Consider the following 14,907-nt stretch of genomic DNA (forward strand, 5'->3'; position numbering starts at 1 on the left):
AAAGACTGGTAGATGGTGTTTTTTTCTCCTTGACTCTTTAGTTTTTGGTCGTGATGATCTGCTCGTTTCAGTCCCTGATTCATTCTGCACGCTAGCTGCTATAGCCATTGAGCATCATTGTTTTGCAGTCTTGATATTTCGGAGCATCAAAAGAGAGGTACGTCCGTGCTTCTAATTTTTGCCATCTCTATAACTCGCATGCTTTGGTTCTCAAATTTATTGTAGTGATAACCAGATTTAATATATCGGCCGAGTCCTTTAAATAAAATGAAAAAAAACAATATGCTTTTCTTGGATTGGGCTATAGAGTTTTTTCTAGATCATTACTATGGAACTCTAGTTTGTTTTTTGTTTTCTATATATATATGGTGATACCTTGATCGAAAGTGTTAAGGTGATCGCAAAAACCACAAAAGAGTACTAAGTTAGACCGTTGCCTCAGTACAGGCCGTCCCATCGGTGAACATATATATAAGTTGCATGGATTTGTGGGTACAAATCAAATCGTGTTTTGAGAGATGAACTTCTACTGACGTTCAGGGGAGTCTTTGTTGCATGCCTCATAGCTCGTTAATTAGTGAAATACTTTCACCGGCCAACTACTTCTTCCTGGAATTGAAATCCTGATATCAGGCTTCACCCATGCATGCAGTACCATTCCCCGGCCCCATAGGCAGACTCAATTGCAGTGGCCTCACCTTGATTTGAATTTTGACTTACAATGAAGTTGGTTATAACAAAAACCAGAGATCCAACCTCTTGTAGTAGTACTTCATGTGCTTCTCACAGCTACATCAAAAAGTTAGCAAATAATGGCCCTTTTGTGTAGCTTTCCAATTCAAAGGGTTATTCAGCTGCTTATTGCCCCCAAGCATTACAATGTTCATTAAAATTCTTTAAAAACACCATCAACAAATTTTCTCAAGTTTGGATTGATGGAATCATGCACAATTTTAATTCTCATAAACCATATACTGTTCATTGCAGTAATAGGAAAATTTTGAAACTGGGGCTCTTCAATTAAAGGGATGTTGAGGGAATTTGAAGGAGTTAATAAGCACTTTATCCATGTAATAATCCGTAGAGCTGCAAAACCGGAACTGTCTAGGGGCCAAGGAGATTGTCTCCATAGAATTCTAGAGAAAGGGCCCTTTAGAAACAAATGAGTGGGAGTTTCTTCCTCTAAATTGCATATAGGACAAAATGTGTAATTTTTCAACAAGGACTTTGTGGGAATAATATTGAGCTGAAACAATTAACGAAAGTAACTACGACAAATAATAATAATAATAATACGGCCATGACCTTGTTTTCATTGGCCTCCTCCTTAATCCTTAGCTTTCAAATTATTTTCTCGTATGAGTTTCAGAGTTGTATTATTAATGGATTGTTTTTTTTTTATTATTGGAGCATACTTCATTATATATTTCGAATTCTAATGTTTATAATTTTTCCATCAGCTTGATTTCTAAATTACACACTTTGAATCTACAGAGCTACTCTGGATTGAAGTGGATGACGAAGAATTGATGGAGTACTTGTGAAAGTCTAGTTCAATATCGTGTTCTAGTATCTTTTGTCTGTGGGAATTGTTTACTAAAAGAAAGGGTCAACAGCAAGAAAAGAATTACAAAAGAGAAAAAAAATAAGAATGGAGATTTTTGTACAAATTGTAGCAAAAATGGCTGAGTACACGGTAGCACCAGTTGGACAGTGGCTAGGTTATTCATTTTGCTACAGTAGCAACGTTGCGAAGATGAAGAATCGGGAAGAGAAGTTGCGGCGTGTTAGAGATAGCGTGCAACATTCCATTGACGCTGCTGTTAGAAACGGTGAAGAAATTGTAGATGACGTTAAAAAATGGTTGACGGAGGTAGATGACATTACAGAGTTGGCAAAGAAAGTTCATGAAGGCCAAGAAGAAGCAAAGAAGAGGTGCTCTAAAGGGGTGTGCTTGAGCTTCAAGCTAAGACATCAGCTAAGTCGGAAGGCTAAAAATCTAGTGAAAGCCATTGGCGAAGCCTTGGAAAATGGAAAATTTGACAGAATTTCATACCGTCCTGCTCCACAAGGGATAGTAACTATGAGATACATGGATTGCATGCAATTTGTGTCAAGAATGCCAACTGTGAAGGGACTTAAGGAGGCACTTGGAGATGCTAATATCAACTTGATTGGTTTATGGGGAATGCCTGGTGTGGGAAAGACTACATTGATGAGAGAAGTTGCCAGGCAAGTCAAGGAAGATAAGCTATTCGATGAGGTGGCTCTGGCAGATGTGACGCAGAGCCAAGACCTGAGACGAATTCAAGGAGAAATTGCCGAAATGCTAGATCTCAAGCTTGATGCGGAGACAATATGCGGAAGAGCAATTCATCTACGGCAGAGGTTAACAAAAGAAAAAAAGATACTTGTTATCCTAGATGATGTATGGGAGAAACTTGATTTGGAAGCAATAGGAATTGATCCTTGTAAGGGATGCAAAGTAGTGCTGGTATCTAGACAACAAGATTTATTATCTTGTGAAATGGGTACCCAAAAAGATTTTGGAATTGAAGTGTTACCCAAAGAAGAAGCATGTGAATTATTTGAGAAGATGGCAGGTGATTCTATTAAAGACCCCAATTTACGATTCATAGCAACTGAGGTAGCTAAAGAGTGTGGAGGTTTGCCTATTGCACTTGTAACAATTTCTAAGGCATTAAGAAATAAGAGTTTACATGAATGGAAGGATGCCTTACAGCAATTACGGTGTCCTGCTCCAGAACATCTCACAAGAATGCAGTCAACTATATACTCTTGTATAGAGTTGAGTTATAGGCATCTTGAAAGTCAGGAGATTCAATATTTATTTTTGCATTGTGCTGAAATGGGTTTATGCATTGACCGTAAGGACTTGTTGAAATATTGTTATGGTTTGGGTCTATTTCATGGAATTAACACATTGGAAGATGCGAGAAATAGATTGCATAGACTATTTCGTAACTTGAAAGACTCGTGTCTATTGCAAGATTGTCCTCGCACATCTAAGCATTACCATATGCACGACCTTGTTCTTGATGTTGCTACGTTAATTGCTTCAAAGGATTGTGATATGATTTTCATTAGAGATGATGGAGGGCTTAAAGAATGGCCAGATATGGATGCACTAAAAAGATGCAAGGCATTTTCTATTAATGGTGGAGATATTCATCAACTTCCAAATGAATTGGAATGTCCTGAATTAAGATTCCTTTATGTCAATGGCAGATCAGATCATTCTTTACAAATGCCAAGCACTTTCTTTCAAGGGATGAAAAAGCTCAAAGTTTTGGATTTGACAGCAATGAAATTTTCATCACTTCCTTCATCACTTCTTCTTCTAAGAAACCTACAAACATTGTGTCTTGATCAATGTGAGTTGGGAGACATATCTGGGATTGGAGAACTTAAGAATTTAGTAGTTCTTAGTCTTATCTATTCCGACATTTCAACATTGCCAAGAGAAATAGGGTTGTTGAGTTGTTTACGGTTGTTAGATCTGACCGATTGTTCCAAACTTGAAGTGATTCCACCTAATGTCCTATCGAGCTTGGTGGAACTAGAAGAATTGTATATGGAAAATAGCTTTGTTCAATGGGAGACTGAAGAACTCATCACTAAAAGATCAAACAATGCTAACCTTGCTGAGCTAAAGTATATGTTACGTTTGACTTCATTGGAGATACATATCCGAGATGCCTGCATGCTACCGAAAGATATGCGGTTTGGAAAATTAGAAAGATACAACATATTGGTAGGAGATGTCTGGGACTGGTCTGATGAGCATGAATGCTCAAGAACATTAAAACTCAAGCTGAAGACAAGCTTTCAATCAGAGATTGGAATTAAAATGTTGTTGAATAGAACAGAATGTCTTTATTTAGATGAGTTAAAGGGTGTTAAGAGTGTTCTACATGAATTAGATCGAGAAGGTTTTCAACAACTAAAGCATCTTCATATACAAAATAATGATGAGATCAAATATATCATTAGCTCTCTGATGCATATCACGACCATTTCCTTTCCTACCTTGGAGACATTTCTTCTTAAAAATATGACTGGTTTGGAATATATTTGTCATGGCCAACTTCATTCAGCATCCTTTCGTAACTTGAGAGTTGTAAAAGTAGAACATTGTGAAAAACTAAGATTTGTCTTCCCATCATCCGTAGCAAGGGGCCTTTCACAACTCCAAGAATTGCAGATAAGAGAATGCAGCATCATGGGTGCAATAGTCATAGAAGAAGAAGGAGAAATAGAAGACACGGATTTAATCTTTTTCCCTCAACTGCGTCGCTTGGCACTAGAACATCTTCCAAAGCTTATGAGCTTCTTGAGAACAAAAAATTCATTCGCAACTGATGTTGGAGAAAGTGTTTCGGAGGGCACACTTGATTTTGACATGCCAATTCTACACGAACAGGTATGCGAATGTTTATTTTTCCAAGTAATAATTCCACACGCACATGAGCATGAGTCAAAGAATAATGCTATGAGCCGCACTCCTTTTTAATTTGGTCATTTTCTCAAGGCTCAAATGGAAGAACCCAAAAAAAAAAAAAAGGATTTGATGGATATAAAAATTAAATGTTGTTGCAGGTTGTGTTTCCCAACTTGGAAAAGTTGGAACTATCCTCTGTAGACTTGGAAGAGAAACAACACAACCAACATCGGGCAAGGTTGTCTTGTAGATTAACAACCATGGAAGCAATGTCGAGGTTTCAGAATTTGTCAAACTTGGAGGTGCAGGGCTCTTGTAATATGAAATATCTACTGTCATTCTCTACAGCTAGATTTATGGTGCATTTGCAACATCTTCATATATCAGAATGTAAGGCTATGGAAGACGTATTAGTCACAGAAGAAATAGCAGCAACTGGAGAAATTACGAAGGAGGTGTTCCCTCGGCTAGAATGCCTGAGGCTAACAAATCTTCCAAACCTCAAAAGATTCTGTGTAGGGTATGACATCCAATTTCCATCCTTGGAGAACCTGTGGATAGACCATTGCCCTAAATTAGTGACATTTATATTCAATCCTGCTAGTTCAGGAGCAACAACATGCCAGGAGATCATTCAAACCAATGGAGAGGAGAGGCCTGCAACTACTATGCAACCTCTCTTCAATGTAGAGGTAATATCTGGCTCCTCTTTTTTTTTTTCTTTTTTGGATAGATATCATTTTAGATCCTGGCTACTTATTAGATCCTCCATTATGTGAGATATTATGGTCAGGTGTATTATATTATTGATATATGGGATTAACGTTGCAGGTTGCATTCCCTTGTTTGAAGAGGTTGGCAATCCTTCGCATGGGTTACCTAAAACACATATGGCAGAACCAATTTGCAGAAAACTCCTTTTGCAATCTACAAAAAATAAAAGTTGAACGTTGTGAAAATCTTGTGAGCATTTTTCAATCTGATATGCTGACAAGATTCCAGAGTGTAGAGGAAATTATCGTAACTGGTTGTCGCTCACTACAAGAAGTATTTGAACTGCAAGAGCTAAATGTTAATGAAAATCAAGCAGTAACAACCATACCTCTGAAAGGCTTGTGGTTGGCTCGTCTTCCACAAATGAAGCATGTATGGAGTAAAGACCCCAAAGCAGTTTTCAGCTTTAAAAATCTAAAACAAATACAAGCTGGTGGATGTGAGAATTTGAGAAGTTTCTTTCCAGCCTCTGTTGCTAGAAGTCTCATGCAATTAGAGCGTCTTGCCATTATAGATTGTGGGGTGGAGGAAATTGTTGAAGGTGAAGGGAGAGAAGATGCAATAGAAAGGTTTGTGTTCCCTCAAATAACTCTCCTAACTCTTAAGGGGCTACCAAGACTCAAGTGGTTTTACCCAGGAGTACATACTTTAGAATGTCCAATACTAAAAGAGCTGCAGGTGGAAGGATGCCAAAAAGTTGACATATTTGCTTATGGACTTTCGAGCTTTCAAGAAACACTTCGAGAGAGCCAGCATGAGATGTCCACTCAGCAACCCCTTTTCTTGGTTCATGAGGTAAAAAAAGGCTTAATTAATCTATATTAAGGTAGAAGTCTTAGAACTAACATTGTTTCTAAACATAACTAGTTGTACTAGATAAAGTTATTGAATTTGTGAATGGAAATATATTGCCATTACATATAGCAAGAAAAGTATACTCATAAATATTGAACAGATTAAAGCGCAACAAAATTGAGCAAAATTTACTTGCATCGAACTTGATAATTAATTAAAATGTCATATTTTGTCATAAACATGCAACATCACACATAACAATGGAAGAAATTTATAAGCCAAATTTGTAATCATGACATCCCCTAGATCTAATGAGAAGACGGTACTCTTTTTTCCAATCAACAAAATTTTAATACTATTTATTTTATTGAAGTAGCATAAGCTTGTAATCCACTGTTATCATCTTTTACTTGTCTAGATCTAATATGAGAGACAGAAGTATGGTGGGTATTGCTTGCGTGTTGTTGCTTTGGTTTGTCAAAATGTGGTGTAGCATTTGTAGAGGGTTGTGGCGCATGACCCTTCAGTTTTTGTTTGGCATTTGTGGATGGAAATATATAATATGTTAACACATTAATTGGAATGAATTCACAGGTAGCATTCCCAAGCTTGGAGAATTTAGTAATTTCACATATGGATAACTTGATAACCATATGGCACGACCAAGTCGCAGCGGATTCCTTTTGCAATATTAAAGAACTTGTGGTTGAGTTTTGTGAAAATGTTTTGCACGTATTCAACTCTGATATGCCTAAAAGATTCAAAAACCTAACGGATGTACACATTAGTGACTGTGCTTCACTGGAGGAAGTATTTGAAGTAGCAGTGCAAGAGCAGAATAGTAATGTCGAAGTGCATGTTGTGACAACCACTTATTTGAGCAAAATGTATTTGGTGCGTCTCCCAAGACTAAAAAATGTATGGAATAAGGACTACCCAAATATTTGCAGCTTTCAAAATCTACATCAAATTTATGCCGAGGGATGTGAAAGCTTGAAAAGTTTCTTTCCAGCAGCCTCGGTGACTACAAGTCTCAGGCAATTGGAGGATCTTCAGATAGTTAATTGTGGGATTGAGGAAATTGTTGCAAGAGGAGGAGAAGAAGCAACACCAAGGTTTGTGTTCCCTCGTATGACTACACTAAATCTTGGAGGGTTGACAAAACTCAAGTGGTTTTATCCAGGAGTACATACTTCAAAATGGCCATCATTGAAAAATATGCGGGTGGATGGATGTCAAAAAGTTGAGATATTTGCTTCAGACTATAAGAGCTTACAAGAGGGACTTGAAGAAAGTCGACAAAGTAAGATCTCAAGTGACCAACCCCTTTTCCTGGTTGATCAAGATCAGGTAATAGCCTCTCAATTATTGCTCTTTTAAGATATTCACATTTTGAGTAAAAGATGTAACTAGAATGATGAAAAACACAAGATATGGTTATAAATTTCGAAATCTTTGGCCATTTTAACTTGGCATGTTATATATATTGATTTATGTGAAGTTATGATGCATGCTTAGATTTGTCACTATTTTGACTCCTATTGGATGAATTCTACTCCAACAGGTCACATTCCCTAGTTTGGAAATACTGATAATCTCCCACATGGATGACATGAAAGTTATATGGAATACCCAATTTGCAGCAGATTCTTTTTGTAGACTTCAGATGATGAGAGTTGAAGCTTGTGCAAATCTTAATAGCATCTTTCTGTTTAAGATGTTTAAAGTCTTCCAGAGTTTGGAGTTGGTGAATGTAGTTGGTTGCAGTTCTCTAGAACAAGTGTTTGACCTACAAGGGCCAAGTTTTCATGAAACAAGTGATGTAATAGTCACGCAATTGAAGCACTTATATTTGAGTGATCTGCCAAAGTTGAAGAACATATCGAATAAGGATCCCTGTGATATTTTAAGCTTTCAAAATTTACATGATGTACGTGCCAACGGGTGTGAGAGCATGGAATGTCTCTTTCCTGCTTCCATGGCCAGAACTCTCACAAAATTGGAGTCTCTTGAAGTAATTGACTGTGGGGTTGAGGCCATTGCTGAGAAGAAAGAAGCAGAAGGGAAACTTGTGTTCCCTAAACTAACTTCTCTGGCACTTGGGGCATTGCCAAAACTCAAGTGGATTTTCCCCGAGGTGCATAATTTAGAATGGCCAGTGTTGAAAGAATTGAATGTGTGGAGATGTGACCAAGTTAGTATATTTGCTTCCAAATCCTCGTGCTTTCAAGAAACAAGTCAACAATGCCTACTCGAGAGTTCCATTCAACATCCTCTTTTCTTGGTTGAAGAGGTAAGAGGCCAATCAATTAAATATTTAAATAGCACCAGTCATATTGTTCTTTCCCTCTATCAAGAAAAAGAGGTTCGTAATGTATAATTTTTCGAGCAAATTGAATGCTAACTTCGATTCTTTTACAGGATACATTCCCAAAATTGGAGGTTTTGAAATCGGACATTCATCACACCACATGGTGTGACCAATTTTTGGTAGAGTCCTTCTGCAAGTTAAAAGTTCTAGCGGTGAAATGCAACCATGATACATCAGCTATTTCTCCATCTAATTTACTAAAAAGATTACAAAACCTGGAGAAACTTTTTGTGAGCTGTAATTATTGGCAAGAAATATTCCCATATGAAGAAATTATTGGCCGAGGAAAGCATGCTAGGATACTCCCACAACTAAAAGAACTTAGAGTGTCTAAAGCACATATGCTAACACAATATTTGTGGAAAGAAGACGTCCAGGAATCTCTAGTTTTTTGTAAAGAGCTGGAAGTTCTAGCAGTGTCAGAATGTCACAAATTGAAAAGTTTAGTGTCATCCTCGGTATGTTTCCAAAATTTGAAGGAGCTTGAGATATTGAATTGTAAAGGATTGATCAATTTAATAACATACCCAACAGCCAAAAGCCTGGTGCAGCTCAGAAAAATGAGCGTAAGTTCATGCGAAGAGATAACAGAAATTGTGGCGAGGGGGGATGATGAAGCCAAAGTGGTGATTACATTTAGCAAATTGACTTGCTTAAAATTTGATTGCTTACCAAGCTTCACAAGCTTTTGCTCAGGAAGTTATTCTATTATGTTCCCATATTTGAAGGAAGTAATTGTGGGAGGATGCCCTGGGATGAAAACTTTTTGTCATGGAGTCCTAAGCACGCCAAGGCTAGAAAGTGTACAAGCAACAAGAGAAGAGAAATCACATAACCATTGGATGCAGGACCTGAATACCACCATACATTGGCTTTGGGAGGACAAACTAATTTGATAGCCAACAGTCTATTTGAAAAAAGGCAAGTATCTTATTTAACACATTTCATATTTTCAGCACCACTAATTTGATTTCTAATTCATAATCAAATATTGTAATATTATGAATTTGGACACTTTTAGTAAATTTATATATTTCCCCCACTTTTGAGGAAATCAACGAAATTAATAATTGCTTGGAGGATTTCAATAGATATTATTTAAATGATTAATTATTCTTGAAGATTAAGAAATATATATAATTGTTGACTTTCTTTTTTTTTTTAAAAAAAATTTTATTGCAGAAAGGTTCGTGCTGAATATAACATTTGGAGTTCTGTGTGAAATTCTTTCAAATGTTCAAACTTTGTATCAGTTTATTTTGTAATATTCACTTGTGCAATTATTTTGCCTCTATTTCGAAGATGGACATATTATTTATTCCCCTATTTTTATATCTCAAATTGGAGGTAACCAGGCCTTGTATTTCATTAGAATGAAAGCTTTCCATATACTTGGGAAGCTCAACCTCCGCCCCTCATGTGTACGTGCACTTGTTTTTTTACATTTGATAACTTGTTTGATGGGTTTTTGAGTTTAGGTGAGCTTGAGTCAAAGTGGCCTTCAACTAATGAAAAGAAAAAATAGTTTGGAAATGTGATTTTGGGGTTGCTGCCACTACTTGAGCCTACAAGCAATTTGAGGCAAATTAGATCTTATTAAGCCTAGTTAGTCATTTGAACAATAATGCTAGAAACAATTCTAAGATATATAAGTCTCTTATAAGTTATTTGAAAAAAAAATACATATGTGACTTACATAAAAAAAAATTCATTTTTTATAAAGAGCCCCACATGAGGTTTCCATACCGTATGACTATATCTAAAATTGATTAGATGTGTCTTACTTTTTTTATTTTTTTTCAAAAAAAATTGTACATAATTTGCATTTCTAGAAATCATTTTCCATCCTTCATAGGTTTAGAGTGAATATGTGAGAAATCTTATTTAGCATTATGAGGACGTTTATCAACAAGATATATTCCATATTATTGAGATACAAAATATATACCCGATTGAGATATAGTTTGATAAATATAGTTGCTAAAAATAATTTATCTATAGAATATGATTTTAAAAAGTTGAGAAAATATATTTTTAGAGTCTATTGTGCATTTTCATTTATTTACACGGTTCTCAATTTTTACAACTCTTTTTTTTTTTTTTAATTTATGCAATGGAAAGTCTCCAAATCAATTGCAAGAAACTTTAGGAAGGTGACCTAAAACAACTTTTAAGTGATACGATACATTCGTTCTCGAAAACTATATATTGTGAATGCTTATATAGCTTGCATAGAAATTTCGTGATTTTTGCCAAGAATTTGTCGTTTGATATTTTTAAAATAACAGCACCGCAACTCTTTTTGGTGGGTCAACTCAACGGGCCACAAAGCCACAAGAGGAAGAGTTTCGACCTAAGTGCAAAAGAGGCAAGGTTGGAAGAAAACTTAGATCTGCTAGAGGAAGCAAGGGCAGATGCAGAAGCCAGAACAGCAGCTTCTAAAAAGAAGGCGAAACAATACTTCAACAAAAGAGTAAGACCCAGGTCCTTCAAAGTGAGCAATTTGGTCTTGAAAGAAACTGGAGTAACTACAGCAGAAGAAGGGAAATTAGGACCGCGATGGGAAGGGCCATATGTGGTAGTTGCAAGTCACCCACCGGGAGCTTACCACTTCAAAGACACCACGGGGTGTGAGTTACATCATCCCTAAAATGCGGAGCACATAAGAAAATACTACATTTGAATTAGAGATATGTACACTTTTACAACCTATTGTTTTGCTTATTCAAAAATAAACATCTGCATCTGCTTTCCTCTCGTTGCTCAATTTTATTTTACTTTATAAAGCTCACACACCCCATGTAAGTGATGCGGTCGAGGAACTACCCAAGTGATGTGGTCGAGGAACTCTTCCACTAACCTAACTTTAAGGTTAAACGGTCGAGATGATCTCCCGTTACATATCTCGCCAAGAGTTGAACGGTCGAAGGACTCTCCCACCACACTCTTCTTGCCAAGGTAATGTGGTTGAAGAACTCTCCTACTAACCTAACTTTAAGGTTAAACGATCGAGGTGATCTCCTGTTACACCTCTTGCCAATAGTTGCGTGGTTGAGGGACTCTCCCGCCACACTTTTCTTGCCAAGGTAATGTGGTTGAGGAACTCTCCCACTAACCTAACTTTAAAAATGATCAAGTATATCATAAACTATACAGCAAATTGTTCACTTGTTGGTCACAAAAAAAAAAAAAATATGTATATATATATAGTCTTCAGGTTGGGCGAGGAGGAGGAAAAGCATCTGGCTTGATATTCCGACTGAATAAGTCAAAAACATGATAAGCAATAGGGCTGGCCTTAATAGACTTCTAGTCCAGGGTACGCAAGTCCACCTCAGGGTCGCTGAGAAGAAGCTCACATAGCTGCTTACTCTTGAGCTTGAAGCCAAGGATCCAAGTTCGCAATCAAACTTTGGGGGCTGCCGCCAATTTGGGGAGAACGCGAGTAAGTTTGTGTTGAGAATTCCCCAACACAATGTTCAACTTCGTCACCTTGGTTTCCGAATTTGCAAGCTACTTTTTGCAACTCTCAAGAATGTCATTCAGTTGCAAGAAATGGCGATCATTGTCCTTGAGTCCTTTTTTCACCTCGGCCAATTCTTTCTCAACATTGACTTTCTCGCCCTCTGCCACGCTTAGCTTCATGTTAGCCTCTCAACCCCTATCTTCAAGGGTAACTAGGTAGGAACGCCAACTCCCCTTAGTGCGAGTCAACTTAGGCACGAAGGGAAGCCAGATCATCCTCAAATGCACGGGAACGAGCCTCAACCTAAACCAACTCAATGGCCATTCGATATTTCTAGGCACGAGCAGTGAAGACAGCGTTGTGGGCTTGACAAGAAGGACAACATGGACTAGTTCTCCTCCTATAATTGCAAACGGTCTTCAACCAAGTCAACGGCCAGGCGATCAACTCTCTACAAGAAAGCAAACAATAAAAATAATTATCGGTGAGAGGATACTTTGAAGATGTTGAACAATGGAGTGAAAGGCCTCCTCACGGCAAGCATGTGGGGATGAAGAGCTAGATGGGTGAGAACTAGAAGAACCTCATGGATCAGGAATTCTGAAGGAAACATTAGCAAAACCCCCTTGGGTGGGAACATCTTCAGCTGACCTTGGAGAAACTAGGGGAGGAACGCTCATGGGTACCTTTGTTTGGGGACCCGAGAGCACCTCTGAATCATCACCTCGAGAAGGTGATACCTGATCAATCAAAGGGTTTTCCTTAGGAAAGGTTAAGGACGGCTCGCCACCCCTAATGGGAGAGATGCTAAAGGATGAAGAGGGGATTGATACCCTACTCCTACTTGCAAGGGATATGGCAAGAAAAATGAAGGGTAAGTTGGGAGTGATCTCACCAGAAACAATCGAAGCAAGAGGCAAACCAGGCACAACTGATGTTTCTTCGACATGTTTAACTCTAGAGACATCAAAAGAAGGAAAGCTCTCGAGCGCAGGTGAAGGCCCAGCAAGTAGATTAGGATTTAACAAGACAATGTCATCGCCTTCATCAAAATGAGCATTGTCACCTTCCAGATGCACAACACTAGTTGGTACAATAGGGGATTGAGTGGTCTTGCTAGTAATCCCCTCAACAACGACTCTAGCAGTAGCTTCTTCAACTGCAGCCTCGACAATTATCACAACCTCGAGGTCCTCATCAGCCATAGCCATGACTTCGTTGAGAGAAATGGTTGGTGGAACAGGAGAAACAATTGATTTCACATGACTGCTTGCCTGAGAGGGCTGGCGAGGAATCGCACCTTGCCAAACTGGACTCATCTAAGTGTGAAGCAATACAAGCCTTATTCTTCTTCTTTTCCCCACCAACAGTGGTTCATGATTTCCTTTTCAATTTGCATCGGTGAAAGGGCACCCAAAAATTCACAACCGAGGATATGCACCCGATTAGGCACCATTATAAATATTTCAATATTACTAGAGGTCAAAATGATATCCAAAAAACACGATTTAGGGTAATTGTCGTCTGTACCAACTGTATGCGAGCCTCTTCACGAGGGGAAAGAAAAATCTCAAATTCAGCCTCAACAGGAACGGTAGACCAACAAGCCCTAGGAGGGAACTCCCGATTTAGAACTTCATCCACAGGAAATTCCCAACCGATACCAGAAACAAAGAAAAATTTATTTTGCCAGTCCTTAGCATGAGAATATTTGCGCTCTAATTCAACTATTTTGTTATGGGACCTAAAACTACAAAGGTTCCCCTCCAAATGCCTAAATCCATAAAGTGATAAGAATTCGCGAGTTGTGAGATTGAGATATTCATCACCCGTATGCTCCAATACCAGCCGTCAATAAACACAACATGCCATCAAAATCCTCCAAGCATTGGGCACCAATTGGGCCGGAGTAAGTCCCAAGACGTCCAATACGTCATGGACTGGCCAAACAAAGGGAAAATAGAGCCCCATTGTAAACATTGCAAGATAAAGAGCGACAGAAACGGCTATACATCTTGCATCGATGGCCCTCTGATTCTGAGAATGTGCCCTCAGAGTTATTGAGTCAAGGATGTTGAAGTTGTTCCTTACATTCGCGAAGAGAAACATTCGAAGACCATCAATGGCCCATAAATATTGATGGCGGAGCATTCTCCCCTTCTCTATTAGGATTTATGGGGAATTTTTCAGTGATGATGGGAGAGTCGTGAGGTTGTGAAGAACCAACCCCACAAGAAGAGGCTGAGGTTTTGCCTTTGGAAGAATCCATTGAAGCGAAGCGAGAGTTGAAAAGGAGGTACGACATCGATAAAATGGTTGAAAAGAAAACAAGAACCCAAGAACAACAAGACACTCAAGAAAAGAAAGGAAGAGAAGTCGAAGGTGAAATGAGAAAAAGGGAGTCCATAAATCTTAAATATGAGCGACGGTTGGAATACAAAAAAGCACGAAGATGAACCAACACTCTAATGGCAGAACACAAATGGAGAGGGCTCAATACTTTAGGAGGTTGATAAGGGTTGGTCAGCGAATTCGGAACACCAGTTGGGCTCTTGGCCTGTGGCCCTCTAAGAATTTGGCCCTCCTCCAGGGTCCCAATCTGCTCCCAATACCAACGAGACAATTACTTGAGAGTTCGTGGGATGAGAGCGGTTATCATTTGAATTGAATATCAAATGAACCCCTCATCCCAGGTTTTGAATTTTCAATAACAGATAAGTCTGCTATCACATAATAACAGATTTCTCAAGAGCTTTATATATATAGAGAACTCAAGTACATGAAAAACTAACTGATTCATTGGTATTAAGGGGATTGCCACATTGTGATATCTAACTTAGGCCTCAGAGGCGTTCCTGTGAACCCCTAAGCCATTCTACTCTTTAGTTGTAAGTGATTATACGTGAGTGATAGTGAAACATGTCCACAATATATATATATTCTAAGTTTTTTTTTGGCATGAGGCCAATCTTGTAGGTTTTAAAAAAGTCCCTGCTTGTTTATGCTCACAAGAAATTAAACTCCTTCAACTAGGTGCAA

General features: G+C 38.2%; 1 protein-coding gene across 3 annotated transcripts; it reads left to right on the plus strand.

Moving 5' to 3' along the window:
* LOC122298675 lies at window positions 1-11,160 on the plus strand. 3 transcript variants are annotated; one of them, XM_043108536.1, is made up of 8 exons: window positions 1-157; window positions 1,495-4,444; window positions 4,621-5,154; window positions 5,294-6,031; window positions 6,626-7,381; window positions 7,596-8,324; window positions 8,453-9,323; window positions 10,691-11,160. In XM_043108536.1, exons 2-7 carry the CDS (start codon window positions 1,652-1,654, stop codon window positions 9,296-9,298), a joined length of 6,396 nt encoding a protein of 2,131 aa, XP_042964470.1. In that variant the 5' UTR covers window positions 1-157; window positions 1,495-1,651; the 3' UTR covers window positions 9,299-9,323; window positions 10,691-11,160. The 3 variants fall into 3 exon arrangements, with proteins under 3 accessions (XP_042964470.1, XP_042964468.1, XP_042964469.1); XM_043108534.1 differs by lacking the exon at window positions 10,691-11,160 and adding an exon at window positions 9,585-9,807; XM_043108535.1 differs by lacking the exon at window positions 10,691-11,160 and adding an exon at window positions 9,585-9,807 and having other exon boundaries at window positions 49-157; window positions 1,461-4,444.
* Window positions 11,161-14,907: the final 3,747 nt, after the last annotated feature.

Source organism: Carya illinoinensis, chromosome 16, assembly GCF_018687715.1.
Source record: "Carya illinoinensis cultivar Pawnee chromosome 16, C.illinoinensisPawnee_v1, whole genome shotgun sequence".
NCBI classification, from domain to species: Eukaryota; Viridiplantae; Streptophyta; class Magnoliopsida; order Fagales; family Juglandaceae; genus Carya; species Carya illinoinensis.

Coding starts and splice junctions, on each gene's coding strand:
- LOC122298675 (XM_043108536.1), top strand. CDS start 1,652: ATGGAGATTTTTGTACAAATTGTAGCAAAAATGGCTGAGTACACGGTA. Junction 4,445..4,620: donor TGCCAATTCTACACGAACAG/GTATGCGAATGT, acceptor ATGTTGTTGCAG/GTTGTGTTTCCCAACTTGGA. Junction 7,382..7,595: donor TCCTGGTTGATCAAGATCAG/GTAATAGCCTCT, acceptor CTACTCCAACAG/GTCACATTCCCTAGTTTGGA.